The sequence below is a fragment of the Corvus moneduloides genome, chromosome 1 (genome assembly GCF_009650955.1).
Source record: "Corvus moneduloides isolate bCorMon1 chromosome 1, bCorMon1.pri, whole genome shotgun sequence".
In the NCBI taxonomy this organism is placed as follows: domain Eukaryota; kingdom Metazoa; phylum Chordata; class Aves; order Passeriformes; family Corvidae; genus Corvus; species Corvus moneduloides.
In genome coordinates this window covers 24,223,552-24,246,492 of record NC_045476.1, presented here as the reverse complement: position 1 = coordinate 24,246,492, position 22,941 = coordinate 24,223,552, and the positions used below count along the sequence as shown (strand labels likewise).

General features: G+C 39.8%; 1 protein-coding gene across 3 annotated transcripts in view; it reads left to right on the top strand.

Annotated features, from left to right (window-relative positions):
* COL15A1 (collagen type XV alpha 1 chain) overlaps nt 1–22,941 on the top strand; it is a 116,544-nt gene that overhangs the window by 69,665 nt on the left and 23,938 nt on the right. For 2 of the 3 annotated variants that reach the window (XM_032102213.1, XM_032102194.1), the window contains exons 18-26: nt 2,961–2,996; nt 5,580–5,642; nt 6,540–6,575; nt 6,669–6,752; nt 12,765–12,830; nt 14,627–14,662; nt 17,096–17,158; nt 19,148–19,225; nt 19,346–19,381. In XM_032102213.1, the coding sequence (XP_031958104.1) occupies nt 2,961–2,996; nt 5,580–5,642; nt 6,540–6,575; nt 6,669–6,752; nt 12,765–12,830; nt 14,627–14,662; nt 17,096–17,158; nt 19,148–19,225; nt 19,346–19,381 (498 nt within the window). The remainder of the gene's footprint in view (nt 1–2,960; nt 2,997–5,579; nt 5,643–6,539; nt 6,576–6,668; nt 6,753–12,764; nt 12,831–14,626; nt 14,663–17,095; nt 17,159–19,147; nt 19,226–19,345; nt 19,382–22,941) is intronic. The other variant, XM_032102202.1, reaches the window with a different exon arrangement.

Genomic DNA, 22,941 nt, shown 5'->3' with positions numbered 1-22,941 from the left:
AATTCCTTTCTCTTCCATTCAGCTTTCTAAAATGACCCATAATAAACTGCTGTCGATTTCACCATCAAAGAGTCATAATTGTACTTTACAACTGATGCCACCATATAGAGATGAGAGGAATTCGAATTTCCAAACATTTTTTGAAATAACAATTTGGGACACTGCTTTTAATCCTAGCAAGACTGTGTTGCCTCTAAATGGTAGCATATCTTAATTTTAGCCAAGAAAGCAAATTCAAAAAATTATAAGCAGTTGAAAGCAATTCCCTGCAAAAAACGCACTTGGATAAATTTATTTCTAATATTTTCTAAAAGTATGTATAGTATGCACTGACAGCACTAAAGTTGTCTTTGTAAGCAAAAGAAATCTTTAGACCTTTCCATGATAACATAGAGCAAGGCAGTATTTAACAGAACAACAACCCTAAAACAATGCTTACATTTTATTGCTGTTATATTACAGGTCTCCAGCATTGTTTTTGTAACAGTTGCGGTCGTAAATTAAATTTTTGTTCTGAAAAAAATTTCCTTTGAAATGCCATGTGGATTTACCAGTAAATCCAGTGTATTTTTACAGGGTTCTGCAGGAAGATGTGGATAGCATGGACCATTAGGACCAAAAGTAAAAACACTTGAAAGCTAGCCTATATTGCTTTGGCATATATTTTTTTGTAATTTTTTATTTCTATATTCCCAGAATTTGCCTGAACATAACAGCTTTCATTTAAGAGTCATGTACTGATTAAGTGTGGGACAAATTTTGTTCCCATTCACATTGGGTATCTATCCAGAATGTGTATAATCAGAATTATTTCACACCCAACAAGAGCAGTGAGTAAATACTAACTGGGCTGTTACATTTCATGGCATCTTTGCTAATTTTTTTTAGGACATTTGGTGATTTCTCTTTGTTGCTCGTTCATACACCAAGAGGTTACATATATGCTGTTGAAAGAGAAATCTGCATGAGGAGGCCTTCTAATCCCAGAAAGTGATAGGAAAACGTTCTGGAAGGTGCTGGAGGTAGAGGGGAGGAGCAATAACTACTTTGTCTTGGTTTTTATTTGAGCTCAGAAGTGACTGAATTTTTCCGCTTTGATGCTGCTACTGGTTGTGTAGCCCATGAGGAAAAAATGGAGAGATGAAACATCCCAGAAGAAAAGGGCAGATTTGCAGAATAAGTCCTTAGACAGGAAGAGATTTTTCCTATTCCTACATAAAGTACCACTCAGATTAGTAGTACAGCATGACAACACCTTAAATGGGAAGTTAAAGAAATTCAAATTCTTCATTGTCCTGGGAAATAACAATAGCATTGAAAGAGAAGGAAGTGGAAGATGAGAAGTGGCGGTCTCCATCCTCTCCCCATGAAATTTTCACCTGAACTGACACCCAGGATTAATCACTGACTGCCCATTGCCAGCAATAACTGCATGCACCTGATTCATAGGACAACAGCCACCAAAGATCTGGCCAGCCCCCTCTGTCTAGAGTCTGTAGAGCTCAGCTTCTAGGGCCAAAAAAAGTCCTTCCATTGGGTACTACTCCTGTTAATGCTGGATGACATTACTCATGAGCGAAAAAAATGGCGATTTGCACAACACATGTTGGTGAGTGATACTGCGGTGGACTGGCAAGAATAGATGTGCTCTCACAAGATGCTGCTCTGTGCACAGGAGTAGGTGTCCAGTCTCTACACTCAAAATACATTTTTTGTTAAGAACTTATTCTCTGCCCTTAGCCAGAAATTTTGTTTCAAAGAAATGCTGCTTCACAAAGATTTCAGAAATTGAGGTAGCATGATTCCTAGGATTTAGGAACTGGGCTGGAGCAGAAAAGATAGTCATAAACCTAGGCCAAGAGACTTCACCATCACCACGATTTAATCATTAGTCATTCCCCAAGATACAGGAGAAACAGAAAGCAACATGCTACTGCCTGACATCTTACAAAACCAGGTACACTACAGCAAAATTAATATAAAGTGGTTATAATACACTATCATTCTCATGGGGATGAATTTTACACCCACTTTTCATGATTATAAATGACTTCACTAGGCAACAGTGGCAAAATACAACAACCACCCACTTCCCAAAACCAAGAGCTAATGCATCATGAGGAGTTGAAGGTATAGTTCTGTTTCATGCATCCTTCCTTCATCCTTCAAATACCCCAGACAAGTACAGCTGTCAGAGAAGACCAGCTATGATAAATTTTCTCTCTTATAAGTAAGCATGGATCCAAATTCTGCTTTTGCTTTTATTACTATGAAAAGCTTTTCTCATTAAAAAACAGTCTACAGTCTTCACACACTCTTGAGTATAAGAACTCCCAAAAAGCAGTAAGCATAACATTTGAGGCAATGACTGATTTGTTCCAGTTTATATTCTCTAACTCCAGTGAAATAAACTAAATTGGATGTTCTCTGTCTGTTACAAAATCAAAGAACTCTGTCTATTTAGTGCTAAAATCCTGCAGAATCAGTCCCGAAGGTGGAACAGTGCAGTGTTCATTATTTTGCTTTGGTTTGACGCAGTGCCTGGGTAGGTGGAGAGAGCAGCAGTGTGGGGGGACAGCGTTAGCTGTTTTGGACAAAGATGGTGAGTCCTTTGTGGAGGTACGAGGTCATGGCTGTGTTGGTAGATCTGGGGAACATTACCATGTGCTGATTTCAGACATCAAAATGAGGGTTCAGGCGTGTGGCTTGGTCGATGCTCAGCAAAAATAATTAGTCATGACCACAAGCTCTTTAGATGTGGGTGGGAACCGGGTGGTTAAAATTCCAGAATCAAATTACAAATGTATGCCAAGCATCACTTTACCAAAATGTACCTTGTTTTTACTGATCATTTTACTCCATTTGGATCCTTTGTTTTTAATCAAAGTAACATACATGTTTAAAATCCTTGCAGTTACTGCTCACTTTAATATTTGAGCCCTACTGTGTCTCTGTTTCAGGGAGAAAGAGGCAACATAGGTGCACCAGGTTCAAAGGTGGGAAGTTTATTTAACCTGATCTAAAATCTCAGTTGTTTCTTTCCTCAATTTCCTTTCATCTCTTAATGCACTTAGGGGATAATGAACATTTCTTGCTCTGTCAGCATATTAAAGCTCAGGATGGCTTCTCTGGGAAAACAAACCCCTTTCTCTGGTGAATTATGAGTATCAGGAGCCAGTGTAACCTGGTGCTTAAGACTTCTGCTTAAAATGTGGTTAAAATTGCATCTAAAAGGTGCTTGTCTTGGAAGGTGTCTTGTGAGGCCCTTTACATTTTCACCAGAACAAAAATGAAAATCAGCAAAGCTTAGACAGAAAACTAAGTTCCACATGCCCCCTACTTCTTCATATGGTGGTGTGGAGCTATCACCCCACACCAGTGTGCCTCACCCATGACACAGGTCTGTGCTACAGTAGTAGGCTCATGTCAATCGTTTTCCCTGTCTATTCTGCTTTGAACTTCTCCTGGAGCCCACCCCAAAACTCCAGTTTGGGTCTGTGCTGCTCCTTGCTGGTCGCTGTCTGACCTGGGTGTCTTTTGCAGGCATAAGCCAGCAGAGAGCGCTGATGTGACTCATAGAAAAAAAATAAAATAAAATAAAATAAAATAAAATAAAATAAAATAAAATAAAATAAAATAAAATAAAATAAAATATCCTTCCCCTGCATTTGGGACGGCACTGAAATCAAAACTTGGTCTAAGAAACAAGATAAATGCAGTTATGCTTGCTGAGTATTTACAAGAATATTATCACAGTCTTCTAGCAGCATCTGCTTGTTTATTTTTAAAAAATACCAACAATGTAACAGGACTTTACTTGCCATAAATTCCATCTGCTGTACATATTTTGAGTGTTGTCATTTCACATAGATATTTGTCAGCATGATAATTAAAGCTGATGCATTGACACACAGGACAGTAGTTTAACTCTTCTTAATCAGTTTGATACAATAGAATATTTTCTTTATTATTATGACTACATGCCCTTTCTTCTGAGGTCCTTTTTCTAGTAATTATTGTTGTTTTATGTGATAGATGCATTTGAAATACGTGTATATTTTAAGTGGAATTACTACAGGGCTATTTAAAAAATAAGAAAAACAAGCAATTTATCTCTTTAGCCCTCAGACTAAAAAAGATCTTTGTCTTCTTGTATTTGAGCAATGAGCTACATTCTTAAAATATGGAGGGACTTAGAAATAAGGACGTCTCTGGATACATTAGTTGCAATAAAACATCTTACCTATCCTGGATCTTTTTGTCCCATTTAAATTTCGTTAGGAAAATTAACGGGAAAAATTATTCAGCATTTGCAATGGTAGGAAGCTGTCCTGCAAGTACCAACATGCCTGAAATGACAACATTCTGTTGCAGAAATGCTGTTGGTCTGAGGTTATTTCCTCTGCCCATTTACCTTTGCTGCAGATAAATACTTATAATTTTCCACAAGCACTTGAGAGACTTATGTCCCAAGTACCACTTTTTGCTTAAATTCCATTAGCATTCAGACACCTTTTATCCTGCTTATAAAATTGTTTATGAAATGAAGAATAAAGTACTTCAGAAATCATACTTTATTCCTGACCCACATGCTTCACACATCACCGACAAAAACCAAAAAAAGCAGCGAGAATATCCTTTCTTAATGAAGTAGACACATTAAATCTCATGTGGTGGTACTATCTACTGCTAAAACCCAAAAATATTTTCTTGAAGCAGAGCAAAAAGCTAGAAACAAAACAGTATTTTCCAAAAAACAAAACAAAACAAAAAAACCCAAGCAAATTAAAAAAAAAACCCTCAAAGCCAAACAAGAAAAACCCCACACAAAACAAAACAAACACCAAACAACCCCACCAAAAAAACAAGCTAACAAACAAATAACCAGCCCCACTCTTAAAACAAAACAAGAGTAATTGGTCCCTTGGATGAATCATTAGGCTGCTCTGTGTCATTTCCTTTGCTCTTTCATACGACACAGAGAAAAACAGATGCAAAAAAGTGTATCTCACTGTTTATCTGGTCCTTTAAGAATTTAGAGCCTTCTTTTATCCATTTTTCTCAGGGAAAACTGCATTATCATTATGTTTTTCACATAGAACAGAGTAGCTGTCAGATTCCAGCAGTCATATACAGTCCTGTATTAAACTACAGCAGGGGGTGTTTTCTGCCCCACATACTGACTCCTGTCTGCATCCAATGCCAATGTCTACATTCCTCCTCTTCCTCCAGCTTGAGAGTCACTTAACTAAAGGGTGGAAATAACTCACCAAATGTATTTTGGGGGGAAGCAACGAAATTCACCCTTTTGCTAAGCAGGGGTGGAAGCAGTGAAGAACGATTGAAGCTGCATTAAAAAAACCTGTAAGCCTGCTCTGGAGAGGGGGAAAGAGAGGGAGGAATGGAGAGAGCAGGTGACTAATGAGATAATTAGCCTCCCCCAAACCTGCCCACCAGCCTGTTCAGAACTGTGTCATGTCCCTCCCCAGTGGCAGCCTCCTGCTTGTATGAAACTGAATGCAGTTTAGAGAGCATGACAGTATGTTTGTTGTATATTATTGTTGTATTTATTGTTGCAGGGGATGCCAGGCACAGATGGGAAACCAGGCTTTCCTGGCATTGCTGGGCACCCCGGAGAAATGGTGAGTAGGGTTACCATAATCTGTGATCACCTAACACACACTGGCTCCCAAACCGACCTCTTAAAGATCCATAGGAGCCCTACCAGTACTTGCTAGCAGAGTGTGAAGAGCTGGGGCTGTGTTTGTCCTGCTTAACCTGGAGCAGCTACCTCAGACGCCGAACACAGGAGCAGGGTGTCCCTTGCCCACACCTCCCTCATCAGTCAGAAGAGATACAGGCATCTCCAGAGGCTGGTTCTGATCCCTCAATGCTCCCTCTGCTTTTAATTATTCAGAAATCAGCTCTGCCTTTAATTAGAGGAAAGCCAGCAGTCTCATAGGTGATTTTAATGTATTTCTTGTGCTTAAGACCCTCGAGGATTACAGCGTGATTTCCTTGGGAAGTTCCGCGGCTTGTCCCCTGGCGCCTTCCTCTCACTTGTGCCAGACAAACTGTCTGCATTTCCAGCACAGGGAGTTCTACAGAGGGGTTAATCAAGCTTAGAAATAAGCTGCCTGAAAGATGACAGCTTAGCTCCCCTGTCTTCTCCTATCTGGTCCCCTGGGAAATCCCAGGCACAACTGTGCTGGAAGAAGACAGCACAGCCAGGGATGGCTGATTCCAGTGCAGTGAAAGAAAGGTTCACTGAATTAATTCCCAGCTAATGAAGTGGTTTGGGTCCATTTGCTTCTAGTCGTCTGTGAACTCTGTCAAAAGTTCTGGGAAATACTTTTAAACATCAAATCCTCAAAAGATCTGAGCTGAAATGAGTTGGCCCCATGTGTCTTTTGAGAGAGCTGGGGATTGATCATTCTGTACATGTGAGTCACTGCTGTGCTTTTTGTGAAGCAAGGGAGAGCAAATTTCACCATTTCCCCTTTTAAATCACTTATGTTCATTTTTTTTATCACCTCCAGGGTCCAAAAGGGGAGAAGGGTGACCCAGGACCTCAGGTGAGATTGTGTGGATTTCATTCTTTTCGAAAAACCTATGTGAAATGTAGCACTTAGTATATGGGTTCTCCACATGCAATGCTTTTGAAACAGGGTGAACCAGGACAGGACGGGAACAGTATTGTGGGACCACCTGGACCGCCAGGACCGCCAGGACCAGTCATAGCAATACCTGAGGTGAGTGTGTACATCAAGCAGTGACGTCTGTTACTCCCTTAATAGAGAAGAGGTCACAAGTGGTTAACACACTGGCAAGTCTCCTGCTCATATTCAAGTCATAAGTCTACTCCTCAAAACAAAAGAATATCAGTATGTCTCTGCATCAAATGGATTAGTTTTGAAAATATTACATTGGAAGAAAGAGGGTAAAATCTTACCTACAAGAATTATGAGGTCATATTGAGCACCTCGCACAAGCTCTTTAGGTGACTCTGCAGGAGCTGTGAACATCAAATAAAAAATCAACAGAGAAATACAAAACTGGGGATATTTTACAAAGCAGAGCACCCAAGGCACAGCAGTATGTGGGGGAGAGACATGTTTCCTGACAGTTGTCCACAAACCAGAGCACTGACCCCTTTGTGGAAGCAACAAAGGGTAAAATACTAGAGACTCATAAAAACTCTCCAGTATGCTTTAGATGCAGGTATATTTTCAGTTAGTTTTGCTGTGTATACATCAGCCTTTGCAGAAGCAGTACTATTTGCAGTAATGAAGGCTGGAGATTAGGATGAATCCCGCTTGGAGCTGACAACAGAAATCCTAGTAGTTGGCCTGGTATGACATTCAGATCTGGAGGAACTGTGAGTGGCTGCAGGAAACTTCACCTCTGAGAGCTGGAGGTGCCTAAAACAGCCAGACTCATCCAAAGGAATGCATATAAGGGCAATAAGGAGTGTTTTGCAATTTTAAGAAGAGAAAATGCCCAGCTGAGAAATCTGTTAGGGGGAGGTTGGCACCATCATTATCACAAAGCTGAACTATACGTAACCTTTTTTGACTGAAATAACTAGGCTTTCACTTACGCTTCTGCTACTGATAGCAAATATAGCATTAATTGGCATCCCATAGGCCACATCACGCATCCCAACAGAAGTGGTTTTTTCTTTACTGAATTTACTGGGAATCCATGTAGAATACTAGGATCTTGGATCCTGAGTCTTAGATGAGCAGAATTATAGATTCACAGAAATGCTGGCTCAGTGAAGATCTTGTTCAAAGTCCTGCTCATAGTGGGACTGTCAGCAGCTCTACACTTTAATACAATTCTGTTGGAGTTTCTGGGGAACTGCTCAATAGCTGTGATAGAAATGCTGATGTAAAATTCATGTCCTTTCTCACAACCCTGCCACGGTGCCACGGTGGTGCCTTAACTCATATCAGTGACTAAACAGCTGTTTGCAGTAAAAATGAACCTTAACGTGTTGCTCCATAGCTCATTAATACTTGCAAAAAATACCATGAGAGCATCAGAGGGAGGTCAGTATATACAAGGAATATAAAAAGACTATTGAAGCTGACATAAACTAACTTTTTGCTGGAAACTTGTTTGCTGGAGACAGCATGGCTCCCTACATGCCCTAGTCATTGTCCTCACACCTGTCTAGCACATAGCTATGTCTGAAGAAACCTAAAGTGCATCCTCTGAATCCTCCAGATCCCTGTATGAACCACTTTTACCATGTATTACAGAAATGTATAGAGCCTAGTAGAAGCTGTATTGCATCAGGTGTATTACAAATCCATACAGAAACCCATTTCCTTCTCTAAGTGTTTTCAGGTTTTAGAAGTAAGCTCTCTTAAAAAATTGAGAGCATAGTATGTGTGGCTTTATACACATTTGTGGTGTAGGTGTTCTGGGGAGGTACAGCAAGAGCTGTCAAATCCTCTGTATTGTTAATCAGAAGATTTCTCTGAGGACTTGGTGTACTGGATTTTGATACAGTTAGTTAAACCTGTGTGGAAGTATATGTCACTGTGTATGACATTGAATTCTTCCTATCTCACAAATGTTTGTGTAACAGGACATTTGCTTGTAATACATTTGCTGAGCTAGACATTAAATTATCCAAGTGCATTTTGTTGACTCAGTCTCTCATCTTTCATAGTAAGCTTCAAATATGGAAAAGAACTATTGCAAGCAGACCTATCAATTGCAGTTGGAGTTGCAGAACTAAAATAAATAACACTGCCACCTGTTGTAATGTGGATATTGGCTTGATGTGGGCAGAGCAGCAGAGATCAGTGATCTGAATGAACCACAGGGCACTTAGAGAGATCACTCCCCAGGTCAGGGTCATTTAATTCATTCATTTAACTGTTACGTAGCCAAGGACTTCTTGGGCTACAGAAGTCCAGTTGACTGATCCATCAGAGCTAGAAGGAAGTTTTCTTAGGAAGGGCTCTGTGGCTACAACTAAACAGACTTTAAAATAAATTTTTGATGAAAATAAAAGCAAATACAGAGTTAGTGCAATTTCAGCACTGTTGAAATATTTAGACCTGACATGAGCAGCTGTGGCTTAGGGCCAGTATCTGGCCAATAGCACATTGATCGAGCTGCACTGAAAAGTGGACCTTGGTTTTCTTCTCATTTAACCTGGTCCCTATGTCAATGGAGGGGATTTGGTTCCTTCAAGAACCATTTCTCATACCATGAAAATACATGTTAGGTTAAAACTGAGGTCTGCCGTGGAACCTATCCATTTCCAGACTTCTGCAGTTCCTGCCAGCACTGTGGGTCTCAGAGACTTGCTGTCCTTGCTGCCTGCTCTGCTGCCTCCTGTGATTGATCAGGAAGTCTGCTCCTGTTTAAAAAAAAACAGTGTCCCTCTGCTGCTGTTTGATATTCCAAAACACTAAAATCAATATTTCTCATCCTATATTGGCTATTTCACTCTTTTGGAGCATAGTTGCTGATACTTGGTGCATTTTCATGAATGGAATCACAATAACCGAAAAACCATAATATTTGTTGCTATGATTTTATCGCACAAATTTAGTTGGGTACAGTACAGAAGTAATTTTGAATAGACAAATGTTATTGGATTTAAATTTCAAATTTTTAAACCTTTATCTTTGGCTGCCACTACACACCCCTAGTTTGGGTACAAGAAACAAAAGTCACAATGAAAGGTTGATGGTGAGGGTGTAAAGGAAATGTCAAAAGATTTTTTTCACTCTGTTCTTTCTATAGCTCTAACAAGGCCATATTCATGCTTTTTGGATGCAGAGCTGAAGGTTTACTTAGAAACCAACCCAGACAATTATCCTAAAACACAGCAGTGAAGAAAATATGGAAAATAGTGTTGTCCTTACTATTGTAGTCAGCACTTTCTGAACTAATTCAATGTGTTAAAGAATTATATTGCTGGATTTTTGTTATTAAACCTGTTTGCACACCCAAACCCAAAGATAAATATTTATACACCTGGATGAGGTTGTGAAGAGTGCAATCTTTTCCTCTAATCGTCACTCTTCTACCTTTTGTTTTCAAATCTTCTTCAGCCTTATGTACAGTTTTCTGACTTCCAACCACGATTTCCATTTGCAGATCAACTGTATGTATAAAATATACAATGTGCCTGATCCCAGACTCAGCAAAGCCTTTGGGATTCTTTTCACTGACTTCAATATTGTTTGGATTGAGCCCAAAAGCAATGAATACTGAGTGATTCCACAATGAAAAGACCATGTAAACCCAGGACTCCTGGACTTCTGCCACCAGATAAAGCAGAACAATTGCAGCAGCAGGACTCTTATTACTGCCATTAATGTAGCAGCCTATGTCCTGTTCCTTTCCTGGGCCATGTAGAACTGGAAATAGAGTGGGACCAAGAGCATCGTACTACCCCTGAAGAGTAGCAGAGTTCATGCAGCCTGGAAAGTGGGGTGCTGCCTGTAGGATCTAAACTCTATTTTTACTTGACATTTTTTCCAGTGGTTTTTGTAGAACATGAGGACAAGGAGAAGGAGCAGAAAGAAGCACCCAGTACAAGCAGCAAGCTTTAGCTGTATGAATTATGCAACATGACCTCAAAGTACAGAAAGCTGACCGTATACTGCTGTGCTCAGATGACATAGGATAGGATAGGATAGGATAGGATAGGATAGGATAGGATAGGATAGGATAGGATAGGATAGGATGAGTGATCTGGATTAGAAAAATAGTATTCAGAGACTCATAAGAGTATTGGAAGTGATCTCCAGAGGCCATATGGTAAAACCCCCTATTCAAAGCAGGGCAGTTTCAAACTCAGTTCCTGGACACTGTATTCATAACAAATGTTGGAAAAGATTGTGATCTGGTAGTGTTGATCTGCACATGGTTGCAGGCAGAAAAGGGGTCATTCAGATTTCACAAAACCTCAGTGAAAACATGTTTATTCATGTACTAAGTAAATCCCTGGCACCTGAAAGCATGCCCTGTCCTGGCCTTTTGAAATTCAGATTTTCATTACATCGAATGGGAATATGCTGCTTCACACAGAGCCTTATATTGAAATGGATGGCATGTCTTGCCTTCTAAACAAATGGACCAATTCAAGCTTCCAAGGAGATTCAGAACATACTTCTGAATCCAAAACAAGGCTAAAGTGTCAAATGGGACCATTGGACTGAAAGAAATTAAACAAATGACAAAAACAAAGGATGTCTTTTCACCTAAAACATTTATGTGGAACAAGCACCTATATATTGTCTGTCTTGAATTGTTCTGTAAGACCACGTGATACAATATTGGGAACACCTATTTAAACCAGAAAGTTAGCTATCTGAAACCAAAATGAAAGCCTAATCGTAACATCAGGACAAGAATCTGATGGGGAGCAGCCAACACGGATTTACTAAAGGCAGTTCGTTCCTGATCCAAATCATTGCTTCTCTGTGGACAAGGGATGGGCATGGAATTTGTAGACCCTGACTTTGGCAGGGCTTCAGATGCAGTCTCCCATAGCCTTGCTATCATCAAACTGATGGCCTGTGAAGTGGGTAAGAGAATGATAAAATAGGTGGAAAATCAGTTCAACTGATAGAGAGTTGTGACTGGCATTCACAAGACTGCTTCTGGAGTATTGTGTCCAGCTGTGAGATCCCCTTGACAAGAAAGACATTGACATAATGGAGCAAGCCCCATCCAGGGCTACCAAAGTGTTCAGGGGACCAGAGCACTGAGAGAACTGGGTCTGATTTGCCTGGCAAAAAGCAGGATAAAGAGAGGCTTTGTTTCTGTCTGCAACTACATGATCAGAGGATACTGAGAAGATGGAAGCAGCCTCTTCTTGCAGGTGTATGCAAATATTGTAAGATGCAACACACCCAAGTTGGAGAAAGGGAAATCCCAATTATATATAAGTAAAACCTTTTTTATCCTGACAATGATCAAACACTATAACTGATTGCCGAAAACAGTTGTGGCATGTCCATCCTTAGAGGTGTTCAAGAATTAACAGGACAAGTCCCTGAGTGACCTGATCCATTCAGACCTGCATTGAGGAGTGTTGGATCAGAGCTCCAAAGATCTGTAATGGAATTATGCAGAAATGCCTGGGCTAATGGGGAGTTCACCAACTCCAGGATAAGAAGCAGTATAACAGCAGTGCAATTACACTGCACTATTAGGCATCTTGAGACTCAGAGCTGGGTAGCGTAGAGCTGGTCCACATCCAAGTTTGGGGTTCCAAGCTAGTTTCAGACACAGCAGCATGATCAGTGCTGACTTAGGAATCGCAGCATGGCACTGCATGGTGTGATGCAGACATGTCCAGAATATAATTAAAACTTCAACTCTGCAACAGAGGATGAGTGTGCTCAGATTGATTCACCATCTTAGAATGCCAGTGACACGCTGGAGCATAAAACCTCCATTTCATCTTTATCTTGCTGATAATGATGCTGAGAAATGACTTCAGGCTGCAAAATTTGGTGTCATAGCTTTCAAATTAAAAATGTGAGTCAGTTAATTAAATTTCTGAAAGCATTCTGAGATCTTCATAGAAGAAATGTAAAAGAAATTCTAGGTTTTGTTATTCCAGATGTATAACGAAAATTAGAAGTAGAGAGCCTTTTCTGTGGCCTTATTTATGTTTGGGGGTTTTTCATAGTTATAAAGAGATAACTTTACATTTCCAAAAATGTGTGTGTGCCTTAGATAAACTATTTGAATAACCTGTTTCTTAACCCCTTTTTTAGTTCCTTCTCAATGATACAGATGGAATTTTTAATTTTACTGAAATTAAAGGACTCCTTGGGCCTCCAGTGAGTATATGCTGCTTTATTAAATCTTCAGATTTGCTCTATCTTCAATGTCTTCTTTTGAGTATCAACCAGAGATGAGTTTCCTACACTTTAAGATTGTGTTCCTGCTAACTCCAGCACTAAACTCTGCAGAAGTACTTTCAGGCAAAACTGAGTTCTGTGTGAACAAACTGCTTTTACACATTTCTATGAAATAAAGAAATTGGCTTATCTCTCATTCTGAACTATATGCTCAGAATTAAAGAAATGTAGAACTGTTGCAAAAATAGAGACCAAGATTCACATTTATTCCATTTTTTTCCTTCTTGTTTTTCAAGTAACAAAGCATTGGGATAAAAAGTGTTTTGCTCAGTTCTGCTTGGGACTGCAACTAGAAATGCTAGGCTCCTGTGTATGAATTTAGTCTCACACAAATTATAGCAGTGGATGAAAAACTAGGGATTTCATAAAAGAACAACAGATGTGAAATTTCGGTTCCATTCTAGCTGCAAAATAGTTCAGCCAAATTCTTGAAATCCTGAATGCTTCTTGGTAATGATTTCAGGTTCCTAGGACTGGATCTAAAGAAAAATCTACCTTTTCCAAAATGTGGAGTCTATTCAAACTTGCCCGAAAGTGTTCAACATGCTGCACTTTGCAAAACCTTAACCTTCACAAATTAAGCAACTTACTTCACAGCTAGTTTCATTTGTGGATTGTTGTTTGTGTATTTCATTTTATCTGTTTTCTTGTTGGTGAGCACAGTGATCTCCCCCACATTCAATCCCTGATGAAGCCAGAAAAGTCAGAATGTTCATAGCCAATAGCAGAATTTCACTCTACATAGCTTAAGTTTGCAAAAACCTTGTGTCTTATTATTACAGCTGTCCCAAAACAAATATTTACTGAATCTGTCATTGAACTGGGAAGAAGGGCATTAGCTCTAGCAACAGCTTGTAACCTTTTTCTGCAAGTCTAGCACGGCTCTTTCCCACTTGTTACACGATAGGACAGCTCCATGTTATTGTGGCTGCATCCAGCTGTGCTTACAATATAAAACAGTTTTCATGGAAGACTATTTTCGTGTTTTTCCCAAAGACCGGATTCTCCTAATCCCTAGACATAATAGGATGCCAGGATAGTATGGGCCCCCTTGTGTGAGCTCTGCCACAGGTATTTGCCATTCAAACCTTTGTTTTGTAGTAGATGTTAGAGCCACATTCCCACAAAAAAGAAGCTGGTCCTGTAGCTTGAAGCACAAGTTGCAGTGAGAAAGATTTGAATCTCAGTCTCTAAGCTCTAACTTTAGTCAGGAAAGAGGTGCAGTCTCATAGTGAGTGGGGTAATAGACATCCTGCTGATCTGAACCAGAGTTAAAGTGTCTTTCTGCAGGTATCACATCTGGGCAATCTTAAATGTGCCCAATACAAATCCCAATCTGTGATTGTATTCGCAGCCTATTACAAACTGTCTATCCAAAGACAACCAGGACCAAAATGGGAAAGGTGATCTCTGTGCCAGCATCTGGAAAAGATTCAAAGGAGGCTGGATAATGGTTGCATGCCTTTCATATGTAGAAAATATAATCCATTTTCGGTATTTTCTGGATCTCTGTCTTTTCAGTTTTTGAAAATAAACCCTAAATTAGAAGCATAGGGCATTGTGCAGGTTCACACCTTTGCCTTCAACTGAATGAAGTTCTTAATTCAGTTGCAGATGAGTTGATATTCACAAATCACACAACACGTGAAAAATGCATACTGTTTTGCAAGTCCGTAAAATGTGTTTGTAAGGGTATGAGTTTTTTGATTTTGCAGGGGCCACATGGCAAGCCAGGTTTACCAGGATTTCCTGTAAGTATTAATTTCCTAGGATTTAAGGTTTTTTCCAATACAGTTTAATATTTTTTAAAAATTATATTGTATACAATTTGCATGAAGTCTAATAAATTTTCATATAGGATGCTGCAGGTCTTAGGAATTTACCAGCTAAGGTAGAAATTTATTCTGTGGGAAATGAAATATACTCTGATATGCTTATCTCAGTGTCAGTTCCATAGTTTAGAGATGTAATTCATGGAAAATTACTACCTAAGGGAAGACCTATGCCACATAGAAGAAACAAATGGAACAAATGGACTTCTACAAGTTGTCTGCATATGTATACGTAACTGTGTTATTCCTTTGCCTTTTTTATCTCCGCTACAGAATACAGTAAAGCCCTACAAGATGTACCCTTTTTATTTTATCCTTTAGGAAATATTTATGATTTTTTATAATAGACCAGGGCTACCATGTAAGCATTGCACAACCATAGTATCAAAAGGTGCCTTACCTACCTATTGCACTCAGACTGCCATATAAACATATATAAACATCTTCATTAACCACTTGGATGCAGGACTTGGAGGGACACCAAGTTTGCGGATGATACAAAATTGGGAGGAGCTGTTAACTCCTTCCAAGGCAGAAAGGCCCTGCAGAGACACCTACATAAATCAGAGGGCTGGAGGATCACCAACTGTATGAAATTCAACAAGGGAAAGTGCTGGATTCTGCACGTGGGATGGAGTCACCCTGGTTGTGCATGTAGACCAGGGAATGAGATGCTGGAGAGCAGTGCCAGATAAAGAGACCTGGGGGTCCTGGTCGGTGGCAAGTTGAATATGGATCAGCTGTGCCCTAGCAGCCAGGAGTCCTGGGGTGCATCAGGCACAGCATTGCCAGCTGGGCAAGGGAGGGGATTGTCCTGCTCTGCTCTGTAATGGGGAGACCTCACCTTAAGCGCTGGGGGCAGTTTTGGGTGCCACGATATAAGACATTAAACTGTTAGAGAGTGTCCAAAGCAGGGCTGTGAAGATGGTGAAGGGCCTTGAGGGGAAGCCGTGTGAGGAGCAGCTGAGGTCACTTGTTCTGTTCAGCCTGGAGGAGACTGAAGGGAGACCTCATTGCAGTTACAACTTCCTTGTGAGGGGAAGAGCAGGGGCAGGGCCTGCCCTCTTCTCCGTGGTGCCCAGTGACAGGACCCAAGGGAATGGCCTGAAGTTGTGTCAGGGGACATTTAGGTTGGAGATTAGGAAAAGGTTCTTCACCCAGAAGGTGGTTGGGCACTGGAACAGACTCCACAGGGAAGTGGCAAGCCTGACAGAGCTCAAGGAGTGTTTAGACAATGCTCTCAGGCATATGGGGTGTCCTCTGCAGAGGCAAGAGTTGGACTTTGATGATCTTTGTAGGTCCCTTCCAACTCAGCATATTCTGTGATTCCGTAATTATTTGGCTTATGACTTCAGATAGTATTGTTCTAATTATTGTATTCATATTCTATGTAATGTGATGAGATTATTTTCCCTTGTTATGATTGTTTTACAGTTCAGAGCATGCATATGATCTCAGGATCCTTTGTCTATTGCCTGAGAACAGCTAAGGAGAAAACCGGGAAAACTGACCAAAGATCTTAACAAAAAGCTGACAAATTGCCCAAAATTCTACAGAAGATTGCTTAAGTCCTGGGTATTGTGCACTGCATAGAAAACCAAAGAGAAGGAAAAAAAACTCATTAAAAATCCATTTCATTTGAAAAAGAGCTGATAACATTTAGAAAGTGATACAGTGAATTCTGGGTCTCTGTCATTTATAGAATTTCTACAGACATGAAAATACCATTCCTGTTCTCACCTCATGTCTTTTATTTATCTCTTGACTAATGCAGAAATTATGTAGACCTGAGTTTAGTTCTTGGTGGGTAAAAAAATGCTTCTGAATGCTCTTGGAAGATTGTAAAGCACAATTTGATCTGAGGGGAATGCTTTCCCCACAAAACAGATAAAGAAATCGTCTTGTTTTCAAATAGATAATCTCTATTTCAGATTTTTTTTTTTTTTAACATACTGTTAAAAATATACCTTCAGAAATTCTGTTGAAAATGAATCTGGTTGAATGATTATGGAGAGAGAGAGGATCAAGTACAGAGGAAATAGAGAATTTTAGGTTGAATTTCCACTCTTACTAATGTGTGCATATTTCCCTTTGTGAATGTGTATCATCCACACTGTGATAAACATCAGGGATTTTTCATTTTGTTTTTTCTAACAGATTCTCCTTTTGTGATATTTGGTTTAGGGAATAACTTGAGTCAAAGAGAATTTAGTCTTGTAAGAATTCTTAGATTGCAACTAGAGTGATTTAAGTTCAAGTTTGCCGGTAATTTAAAATTACATTTAGTAAAATGGATTAGCTCCATATTCTTCACAAATATCACTATGGATTTATGTACTTGTTTTTGCCTAGGGCCCTCAGGGTCCAAAGGGTGACACTGGTTTGCCTGGATCACAAGGACCTAAAGGACAACAGGTATGAAAAAATGCATAGGGGGAAGTATATGCTGAGAAATGTGTTAGATGACAAGTACTTAGTGACATTAAAAGTTTAATGATTCTAATTTTTCTAGGGATTGTAATGTTAATAAGTTCATGTGAAAAATGTACTAGGTGGAATGTGAAAGTGCTAAGCAACATCCCTTGATATAATCCCACCAAGAGCTAATCTTCCTGCTCCAGTGTTGAAATTCATAAGTCCAGTACACGCTTATCAGGTTAAGTCTCTTTAAACATTAAACATGAAGTGACCTCTTCTTGCCAGCTGATTGCTGTGCTGACACCCTGGGATCCTATCCAAAAGACCAAACAAAAAAAAGATCGATCTTTTCCTCCTCCTGTGCCAGAGAGGGCTTTGCCTACAGAATGTAGACTGCAATTTTCAATTCCCAAAGAAAGTGTAAGACTTGAGGAGCTCTCTTCTTAGGATTCTTTCTTTTGTTTCTTCACAAAAAATGTGTATTTTATGACAGTGCTGAGAGGTTACTAAAGACTGACTCTGCTCTTCTGTAAATACTGCAGCTGTTTCAGTTTTCTTCCCCTTCTTATCCACCTGCAAGGAAGCAGGGGAGAGGAACATCTAATATCTTGGGGGTAACAAAAAGAAAAACAAAAACACTTTCTGTTTATTCTTTCCGAGTAGCTGAGCTCACTTTCTCACAAGTAATTGGAAATGGTTAATTATGTTTTAAATTGGGTAGCAGATGAACAGTATCATCACTACACAGAAGGAAACCTCTCAGGCCACAAATACCAGTCCCCATTTACTATAAGATTTCCTGTTCTTTTACAGAGTGCATGAAATGATCAAGCTCAACCTTAAAACCCTCTGGGTGCTTTTTGGTTTGGGTTGTGGAGGTTTTTACTTTTGTTTTTTTGGTTAGTTTTCTTTTGTTTCCGGTGTCCACACTGGTAAGGACTCAAAGCTTTAAAGGCGTTTAATTTTGGACCCACCAAAAACATAGTGATGTACCTGACAGTGTTTCTGCGCTGTGAATACCACACTGTGCTCAAGAGTAAGTTTGGGAACCACAGTGAAGCTGTACAGACACCTAGGAGCATTTTACTTAAAGGATCATGAAATTCAACCTCAGGTCCATAAAATCTCACAGAAGATAAAGTCAATGAAGCCAACCAAGCCTTAGGGAGACTCCAAAGTATCCAAAGTATCTTCAGGGAGTCTTCAAAGACAATGATTTAAGAACTTTTGAGAATAACTGAGTTACAGCAGTTAGAGCTCAGTGAAAGGTCTGTAACCTGGACTGTCATTTTAATAGCAACGCAATTGCTAGTTTCAAGCCAGATTTCTTCCATGAGATCTTGGGAAAGATGTTGTAGCAAGCTGCCTGAGGTAGGAAGAGGAAAGTTACAGCTGAGTGATCCAGAGTGGGAACCATGCATTTAGCACTGAAAAGTGATAACTCGTGGTAGTGGAAGAGGAATGCAGAGGGTCACAGTTTGAATGCTGGGAATTGGCCTTCCCTAAAGTTAATGAGGTTGCATCATGCCAGGCACATAGAGAGAATGACTCATGCTTTCCTGATAGTAAAATCCGAACATCTACTGTTCTATCAAGATTTTGCATTTCCAGGAGGATTTGCTGACCATTAAGCCGATAGTACACAAGATGACACCAATAACCTGTCTGCGTTTGGCGGAGACCTTTTGTGAACACAGCATATTTCACACAGTTACTCTACGGAGAACAATTTAAGTCCTTTTTAAAAAATAAGTACTTATTCATCTCAATACTTATACATCTTTAGTGTACTTTATTATGTTTTAAGAAGGATCATCTCTTTTCTTCCCCAGAATCAAGCTTCACCCTACTCATACTGATATCACTTTATGTTTGATATCACAGCATGACTAACCCGTCATGCTTCAAACGAAAGTAATGCTGCTTTGACTTTTTCTGATTCACTGGGAACTGCTTTGTAAACCATAATTACTCTGATAATTGCAGGGTGAAAAGGGAGAACCAGGTGCTGTCATTTCTGCTGATGGATCTTTAACTGAATTATTAGGAAAAAAAGGGGAGAAGGTGAGCTAATACTGTGTTGTGTTCCTCCAGAATTATTTGGTGGCCTTGCTAACAGCCGCCTTTGCTAGACATTGCAGGAATTCTCCTTGTCATTGCTCTCTCTGTGTCCATCCTCAACAGGGTGAAGCTGGAGTGGTGGGACCAGTGGGACCAATGGTAAGATGATTCCAAAGATTAATGGCTTTTTTTCTTTTTTATTTTCGCTTTGGCTTTACAGATATTAGTAAATATAAAGGTACTTTGGTTTAGCTTTTCATTAATTCTGAGTAGGGATGATAAGGAGTATTTGTGCTTCAGGGTGATCACTGTCCTTTAGAAAATAGTGTAGTTGTTACATATGTGGTGCTGTGAACTACTGACTTGATGCAGAGTTTAAATTCCGGTAGAACAAATGTATCTGTTACTATCTAAACCAACAGTGAAATATCATCAGAGCTAGAAACTTACATGACTTATGACTCTGAGTGAACTGGGTTTGTTTAGCCCTGAAGATAGAACACTAAGAGGAGCTCTAATTGCTCCCTGATGCAGCCTGAAAGGGAATCATAAAACAAAGTCAGGTCCTTCTCAGAGGTGCACATGAAAAAGACAAGTAACAAAGATCACAAGTTCCAGCAAGGGAAATTTCACTTAGATATAAAGAAAAAAAATCCCGTTAAAAGTGGTTAAACACAGAAATAGGTGCCCAGAGAGACGGTGCATTCTGGAACAAGGTGTTGAGCAGCACGACTTAACCTACAAGCCTAACTTACAAGATTGTCTTGTAAGCAAGGGGTTGTGCAAGAGGATCTCTCTCTTTCCACCTAAATTATTCTCTGTTTATAGGATTTACATTAATATAACTAACTGCATCAGCTCAATTTCTGTCAATGCCAGTAATTTGCCAATGTGTTGGATTCTGAGAAAGCTGCACACCAGGCAGTAGGGTAAGACCATGTACCAAAATCAGGATTTAGAGGCCTTCTTTCAAGTACTTGGTCTGATACTTTTAACTGGACACAGAATGTTGCAAGAAAACACAAGAAATTAGTTATAAAATAAGAACAGTTTCCCAGACTCAGCAGTGTTAGGGCACCAATTTCTTCTCGTCTAGTATTCCAAAGAAACCTTTGCTTCTGCTTTTGATGTAGCCTGGTCACTGTTGTGTCTAAGCGAATGTTAGCAGGTGTTGATATTTCTGCACACCAAGGTGTGTAGGAGATTTTTACATCAGTTTCTGTAGTCTTCAAAAGGGGCTAACTGGGTGTGCTGAGTAACTGCTTTCTTAACTATTGTGTATCAAAATACCTGGAGGAAGCTGTCCTAACTTACCAGAAAGGATGTTCCTGTGCTCCTCCTTGTATGACTGCAAAATGATCTACCTCCTCAACCCGACACAGAATAACTTTGAAAAATGATCTACTTCTTCAACCTGACACAGAATAACTTTGAATGAAAGTGAACTTGGAGATGATCTCGTCCACATCACTGCCCAGAGCAGGTCTCTTTAACTCAGGAACTTGTCAAGTGAAGTTTTCAACAGCTCTTAGGATAGAAATTCCACAGCCTCTCTGGGCAGCACATTCCAGACATTTGACAAACTTCAGAGTAAAAAATATTTTCCTTATATTTATTTGGAATTTTTCATTTTCTGGCTTGTGTTCACTGCCTCTTGTCCTATCGCTGTTCATCCTGTGGACGTCCTTTTCCTGTCAGCCCCAAACTCTGTGTTTTATATCTCATTTAGTACTGCCATGAGATGCTCCACACAATTCAGCATGCAGATCAGGAAATCCTTGCTAGCACTGGTGGGAATGATTACACTTCAGGAAATTTTGGTACACAGAGCCTGCCTCAAGGCTTTGCTCAACCAGTTCTCTTCTTAGTGCAGAACTCTCATTTGATCATCGTTGCTAATGGGGCAATACAATTTGGTGTTGTCCCATATAAAGAAATCCCTTCACAGTTAGTGTGAGTCCTGTGCAGCAAAAATGTACAGACTTTGACTGCTGGGCCAGAGACTGTGATGCGTAACTTATCAAAGGTTTTAGTACAATGGTTCTGTTCCACTTTGCTCTAAGTAAGTCTCTGGCCCAAGAACACCTTTCAGGTAGCTGGGGACCCTGATTGTTCCTCTCTGCTCTTAAAATCATAGACAAGTTTCCAGAATTTAAAAACAAATCCCTAGTCATTGCTCCACTCCTTTTTGAGACTTCAGCTAGATGGAAGATAGGATCACAAGAGCTTGGAGCACATGGAGCTACAGAGAAGTAGTAGCTTGGCAGATGAGAACTGGGGATAGTCAGGAGGCCAGTAAAATTATTGGCAAAAGCAGACAGACAGAATCCAAGCTCCTGCCACAGGAGAAATGAGAACCTTTTACATGCAGGATTGTGCTGTTCCCTGTCGGTGAAGCAAATGGCTGCATATCACTGAAGAAGAGCACTTAGTAAGAACCTCAGTGTCAGCCTGCCCAAATCTACTGTGCTGTTGTAAATGAAGTTTCCTTTTGTGGTAAGAAGACTCCTGTGGCTTCCTCTCTTCCTTCTTTCACTTCTAGCTGTGACTGCTCCCTTCTGTCTCAGGGAGTCACCAACACCTGTCAGACTGGGCCAGCACCTAGAAAAAATAGTAAAGGTGGCCTCAGCTTAGTCAACTCTCACACTGTTAATGTTTATTTGAAATCCCAGTTAAAGCATGAGATCAGACACTGCTCTTTCTTTAAACTAAAAAAGAAGTCTGTTTCTAATTGTCCTCACAGCTGATTAAAGTTCAGATTTGCATATTCTTTAAAGGCTCAGGTTTTAGAGAGTGAAGTAGGAAAATACTTCATAACATTTTTGATTTCTTTTTTTGAGTGAACTAGGAAAATGCTTCATAACATTTTGGATTTCTGTTTTTTTCAAACCTCATTATTGGATGTAGTATCATGGAAAGGTGGGTTGAATTTTGAAATCTTGGGAGCACAATATTGAAATTCACATCTGCCAGTTCAGCAGCAATCTCTTGCCTGATTGAGGCACAGGCATTAACTTTGATCACACGGGCAGAAATTACCTTCAAGAAGGAAATAAATTAGAAGATTAGTAAAAGTCTTACCACCTTCAAGCAGCTTCAGCTGACATTAAATTCTGATGAGCTTTAAATTCTGACTAAAATGGTGACATTATAAATCACTATATCCCTATGTTAACTGCTTATGAATTTCAAGTCTAATCCAGTCTTCAGTTTCAGCAGGATAAAAACTACAACAATTCATCCATGAATTTTCAGCTTCATTCTAAGAGAAATTATCTCATCTTCTTCATCAGATAAATTTTTCATGAATGTACGTATCACTTTTCAATGAAATGATACCATGTGAAGGGTTAAACACACCCATTGTCACATGTAAGTGGTATCTGACTGAGATCTACAGACAGATTATTTAACAAGTAATGCAAGAAGGAGTATCTCAGCATTTCAGCAGACTGAAAAAAAGGAAATGAAACCAGAAAGGCTGACAAATATAACGTAAAGAGGTTGTCTAGACCCTTGTGGTTTTGTTGAGTTTCAGGAAGCTAACAGCAGTTGAAAGTTTGTAGATCCTCAGATGTGCTGCTTTTTGTTGATCACTTGTAGGCTGCCTAGAAGCTGCATCCTTGCAAATGCCCCATCACAGGTTATCCATAGTCCTGGACCACCTCTCCCAGGCAGCCTGCTTGTCCTCTCCTTTTGCTGTGGCTGGTATTACTTTG